This window comes from Acyrthosiphon pisum, chromosome A2, assembly GCF_005508785.2.
Source record: "Acyrthosiphon pisum isolate AL4f chromosome A2, pea_aphid_22Mar2018_4r6ur, whole genome shotgun sequence".
NCBI classification, from domain to species: domain Eukaryota; kingdom Metazoa; phylum Arthropoda; class Insecta; order Hemiptera; family Aphididae; genus Acyrthosiphon; species Acyrthosiphon pisum.
In genome coordinates this window covers 49,023,193-49,029,489 of record NC_042495.1, presented here as the reverse complement: position 1 = coordinate 49,029,489, position 6,297 = coordinate 49,023,193, and the positions used below count along the sequence as shown (strand labels likewise).

Below are 6,297 nucleotides of genomic sequence, written 5' to 3'. Positions count from 1 at the left end.
TGAATATGATAAAAGGATCTTGTTGGACATAGGTATTGCATTTGACCAACACAGTAGCTACTACTACTACTAAATATTGAGTATTATATTATTATTATTTAAATTGTAGTATATTTTCCTTTGACAAATTTGGGTATACTTGAAGATGGTTCATTTATAAGAATTATTTTTTCTGCTTTCTAGAAATTGAAGGCTAAATAGTTAATATTCAGTAGGTAGATTAATTTATTAAGTACCTATTTTAACAATGAAACAACCTATTTACCTACGTTGTATATGTTAATATCGGGTTTGTACTAGCACCATTATATTAAACAGTCAACAAGCGATAAGGTGTTTATAAACCTGTCTAGATAACCGTGGTAAGGACTAAGAACTGAGAAGTAAAACACTAAAACCTTTAGGCTAATTGACTAGTTGTTACCAAATGTCGGAATGAAAACGTGAAAAATTACTTATATTATGCTGTTTGTAAGGACTCAAAATCAAAAACTCATCTACAGAGTACAGAATCTGTACTACAGATACAATCATAGACTAAATTTTAGGCTTTAGGTTAGATTAACATAATTTTAAAACCTGATTACTATTGTTGTATACATATATGTAGGTTTATGTTGAAAATACTTGTACTTTGCACAACAAAAACTCCAGCAAAACTTTATACCAATATTTCATTGCATATTTTGTAGTTTTTATCAAATTAATATGTTTTTTTAAAAAATAAACACTGGGATTTTCAATTGTATGGCATTTATTCGTGCAACCAACTGATTTCAATGGGAACAAGGTAGTCCATACACTCAACAAAGGCTTATATTTCATAGTGGTGAATTAGTGATGAAATCCAACTAGTGCAAAATACTGTGTTTAAATAACTAAAAAAAATGATAGAATTTACAAATATTCAAATAGTTTAATATAAGTAACAACACAATTTTGACAACCAACAAAAATGTATAACAAAAATTAAACTTATTACTCTTTAAACAGTATAAAAGAACATTCACTCATAATAATTATAAATTTGTAAGATTAATTCAAAATTATATAAAAAAAGTGATTAATTTAATAAATGGATTAATTTTAACTAATTTTTTTTAAGTAAGAGTATATTCTTTTTTATAATAACAAGTTTATTGATTTTCATGAAACAATATATTAAAGGAATTTTTCTAAAAGTGTTGTCTATATTTACTTTTTAGGTTGTACTTACCTCAAGGGTTAGATTTGAGTGTGGCTCAAATTTGAATTTTATTCTATCCCAAAAATTGTGCGACTAATTAATTAATTATTACATTACTTAAATCTTCTTAAATATGCAGGAAAAAATCTTTTGCTACACTGTGTAATGTTTACGAATAACAGTATTAATATATATTATGTAAATGAAAAAAGGCAATAACAAAAGGAAAATGTTTTTTAACTGAGATCTCAATTATTATATCCAACAAATTACAAATTTCTCAAATGTAGTTCAATACTAACGAAAAGGATTTATAACAAATTTATAAATAAAAATTAGATTTAAAAAAATGAGATCGGCATCAGGATTTATTGTCCTGGAAATAAAATATAAACATTAATAAAATCAACTAACCATATTATCTTACAGCAAAATATTTCAACTCAAAAGTAAATGATTACATCATGACATAATCATCATTGAATTTCCATCCAATGATGCTGAAACACGATTTGAACATGTTCTCATCACACAGTGTCTAGTAAACATCAGGAAACAATTTTCAGATTCTGGAAATAAAAATTAAAGATAATTTTTTTTACGTTTTTATTTTTTTTTGAAAACATTTAATTCTCAAAAGATCATACATGAGTCTAAAATTGTTTAAAATTATGAATACTGTATTACTATATCCGTTTAGGCGGTTGATACGAACACAATGGAAAATTGTTTATTCTTTTAGGTATACTTATGTTATTACGTAGGCGGTAGGCGTAATCAATAGTTATAAATTTATAATAATAATAATAATTATAATAATAATAATAATAATAATAATAATAATTATAATAATAATAGTAGTAATAATAGTAATAAATAACATTTGTTTATAATTATTTATCATTTAAACCTAAGTTAGGTTATTTTTCGGTTGGCGATAACCTAAATACACGAGCCATCACATTGTGTTTCATCCGCTGGAAGCGGTTCTCAACCAGAATGGTACCATCTATAATAAACAATATTAGTATGTAGAATATTGAATTCTTTTAGTCATCGTATGAATAATAATAACTAGTAAAAATGAAAAAACAATTTTTTCTTTTAAATTTTTTAAATGTTGAAAAGTGAGAATTTTGTGCTGGTGCTAAATATCATGCTATTCACAAGCGTTTAATTGTCTTTTATAATTATATTTTAGGGTTCGGCCTTATTATTAAGAGATCCAACAAAAGGGGCTCAGCAGCTATACAAATTAAAAAAAAATAAATTAAAATAGTTTGTCAGATTTGACAGTCCAATCGGATCATATAATTTTAGCAGATCTTTGTTCGAAATTGGCAAGTTTTTTTAATCACATAAATGCTTGTCTGCACAATAATATCTAATGGCATATGCCAAATGAGCAGTAATACAATAATACTGTTCTAATTCTGATAAGCAATCATCAAAGTGCATCTCACAATAAGATAAAAGTTGTATGAACTATAATTACTAATTAGCTTTAAAAAATGTGTATCCAAATGAAAGATATCCCACACTAGTAATATATCATTAAATCTTGGTATAGGTACTGACTATTCAGGTTTAATTCAATCTAGATAAATGATTATAAGGTTTAAATCCAATAAAATCTGTTCCGATTAGACTATAAGTAACATTCTATAAGTTATAAGCGTGTCATTTCTAATGATTTAAGATCGCCCCCCAGAATTGCCATTTGTATGGTATCTGAAGCCATGTCGGCGCTGCTTGAAGATTCCGTGTAGCTAGGTGTGCCTTCCGTCCATGTGGCTTCCACAGATTGTCTGCCTGCTGAACCCCCGATGCCAGATGTAGTGCTGCCCGATCCCACACTCAATGTAGACGACTTACTCTCGCCGGCGTGCGACGAGCCAGAAGGGCCATCTATGCGCAATCCTGGTGATGGACGACGTATGCGAGTCATGCTGGAACGTTTGTCGTATACAAAGTCACGACGAATAGCATCCTCAAATGCTGGAGGTGGTGTTGAACATGTGGAAAATGTACCTTCCGCATCTGTTTGATCACGCGTTCGTGTACGCGACATGCTACGACGCTTGGATGGTGAACGTTTTAGGGGACACAAAAGTTTCTTGAACACAGATCTAAAATAAATAATAAATGTTAATCAATGGATGAATATATAAATGAATATTAATTTTACATACTTGGTCATAAAGTCCAAAAATCTAGTGGCATAGAAATCAGGTCTGTGTACAGAAACAGAGTCGCCATCGTGTATGATGGCTTTGAACGTATGCTCCAGTTTCTTCTTTAATCGATAACTTTGTAGTATGTCAATAATTCCGACAAATAGTAATAAGCTATCACCGCTTCCACTTCTAGCAGGTATACCACCTCTAGGCGAAGCACAGTCTTCATCTGAAGAAGTTCCAGTGTCTGCTTGAATACTTTCCATTGCTGTTGAATGAGCCATCAAACGCTGCCGGTTGGCTTCAGCTGTTCGACTTAAAGTAGACGTTTCTGATAAAGTATCTGCATCAGTTTCTACTGCCTTGCGTAACCGTGCCACTCGTCTTTCTTCTTTCTCTCTCTGAGCAAGGTCGACGTTATGAACGCCTACTAAAAGACTGTAGTCCATTATTTTAAAACTTTCTAGTACTCGACAATCTCTTTGCATAGTTTTGAGAAGAGCTGAGTGAGTGTCTGGCTCCAAAAAAATACCATCAGGATGATGTTCTTTAAAGTCTAAATCTTTAAACGTAGGCGATGATTTTTGTCTTTCATCTTTGGAAGCTTTTCTTTTGTATGTCGAACCTTTCAGATCATACTTTTGGTGCATTTTTATGTTAGAAGGTAATAAATTGTTCATAGCTACTAATCTAATGTTTTTTGAGTTGCATTGATAACAATAAAGACCGAAAAATTTTGGCAACAGAGTTCTCGGATTCTGATTCAAATTCATATAGTATCCAGGAAGTAATTTTTGTAAAAATTCACCTTCCTTATGCTGTACAGTTTTCATGATAAATTCATCATCCCGTGTAAGGTAAAATATTGATCCACTCGCACCCGGATTGGACAATTCACGAAGTGGCGAGTTACAAAACGATATAAGATAATCATCTGGCTGAATGCCAAACAAGTCTCTGAAATAGCGGAATGCAATTGGAGCGTATGTCTTAAAAATAAACTCTGGATAATGGTGAGCTGGAGTGTGATTAGTACCATCACTTGGAAACACAGTCGTTTCAACGGTCATAAAATCTTGCATAAGCAAATCACGTTCGGGCTTTGAAGCAAGGCCTCCTACTGCATGTTGTATTCCTAGTTGTATGGAACCCATAATTTGACCAGTTTGAATTTTTTTATATGTGATTTCTCCATCAACACCCACTCGCCTATGTCCAAGTTTCTTCTCTTTTTCTTTGGCTTGGAGATCATCTTGTTCAGCAATTGAGATGTCTTTTTCAGTAGCAACATCTAAAACAGTCATAAAATAAAATAAGTACCCAACAAGAAAACCTTTGAAAAAAAATAAATATCTAATAAGTAACAAATACATGTTGTGGGTACATGACATGGGTCATACAAATTACAATAATTTCGTAATCTATTCTAAACGTATTTTTATTTTTATTTTTCTAAGGTTCTAATATTATACCACTTGATATAGGTTACTTAAATCTAAAATAGTTTACATTTTCTAAACATATTAAATATTATATAATAGTAATCGTTTTCAAACGAGGACGGCAGCAGCACCTAAAACTTTATCTACGAATCTCCTTAACAGTATTTTATTTTTTTATATTATATAAAGTTAAAACTTCAATGGTAGAAAACAAAGAAATCAACAATAAAAAGTATCGCGTTATCATCTTCAATTTTAGTCAGCGATTTGTAATATTATTAATTAACTGCGCTGCAAATTGCAATTCGTGGTTTTGGGCTTAAGTAAACGTTTTATTCCAAAACATCAATAAATACCTCGTTGAAAAAATAATCGTCACTCGACTAGCTCAACAAAAACAATTGTATGGCGCCGTCCCCGTTCTCGAAATCTCGATTGACAATAATTGTTATTATAGGCATTAGGCAATATAACTGACAACTGCGGGATATTATATTACTACACAGATTAAAACTTTTATAATAAAATAATCCGTGATATTACTATACAGTATGTGTCTCTAAAGATGTGTTGCGTGTTATCATACTAATGTATAAATATAATATAATTCGTGGGTACAGTATCAAGCTATTCGTACAATTTAAGTCTTACCCGAAATTTTATGGCATCTTATAAAAAATTTCAGACATTTCAAGAAATTAATCATAGTCGAAGTAACAGTTTTAAATACATTTTACGATTTGTGAATGAAAAACTGTGCCTTAGAAAAGTTAACTGACGGTCATGAACGTACATTGAAGTCGAAATGATTAAATGTCATTCAACAGTCAACACACAGAACGAATTATCTGAGTTATCATTTTTACATTCGGTAATATTGAAAATAATTACTTGTCATATTTTATAGTGTAATAGTTTACAGATAAGACGATGCGTATTGCGTGTAGGATCATAAAATATATCAATGATCAATCATACAGTTTAGTTAACCTGATTCCTGAACTATTATATAGTTCTACAATACATTATATGGCAGTAATTATACGTCATGGGCGTTTGATAATAATAGCTAAGAGTCTTACAGACAGTAAAACCACTAACCAGTCATGAAAATAATAACCCAGTCGAAATTAAGGACGAAGATTTTTTTTCTGTAATACTTCTCTCGAATACCTATTTTCCCTATTCTAATTTCCCGTTTCGTTTGACGCTCACCATAACGCTGTAAGATGTAAGTCAACTATTATAATTATAGAGATAACATTTTTTCTACGAATAAAAATATATCACTAAATAAATATTGGGAAAATTGTTGTTAATAATAGGTTTTATGAACATTTTAAAAATACTGTCTTACCCACATACTTCAGAACTTCAAGACCTACACATATTATGAGCAGGTGGGAAAAAGCTTTTATTTGTGTACAACGCTGAACGATCAGTATAAACAATATAATATAGTGCTCTAAATTTGTCTTTGTAAAACACGCGG

The 6,297-nt window shown here is 30.6% G+C and overlaps 1 protein-coding gene across 4 annotated transcripts in view; it reads right to left on the bottom strand.

Annotated features, from left to right (window-relative positions):
• Positions 1–1,536: 1,536 nt before the first annotated feature.
• Positions 1,537–6,297, bottom strand: part of LOC100167842 (phosphatidylinositol 4-phosphate 5-kinase type-1 alpha) — a 13,748-nt gene continuing 8,987 nt past the window's right edge. For 2 of the 4 annotated variants that reach the window (XM_029490687.1, XM_029490688.1), the window contains 2 exons: positions 3,379–4,654; positions 1,776–3,315 (listed from right to left, as the gene is read on the bottom strand). In XM_029490687.1, coding sequence (XP_029346547.1) covers positions 2,856–3,315; positions 3,379–4,654 — 1,736 coding nt within the window. In that variant the 3' untranslated portion in view covers positions 1,776–2,855. Of the gene's footprint in view, positions 3,316–3,378; positions 4,655–5,456; positions 6,271–6,297 lie in introns of those variants that run through there. The other 2 variants (XM_029490689.1, XM_016801593.2) reach the window with 2 other exon arrangements.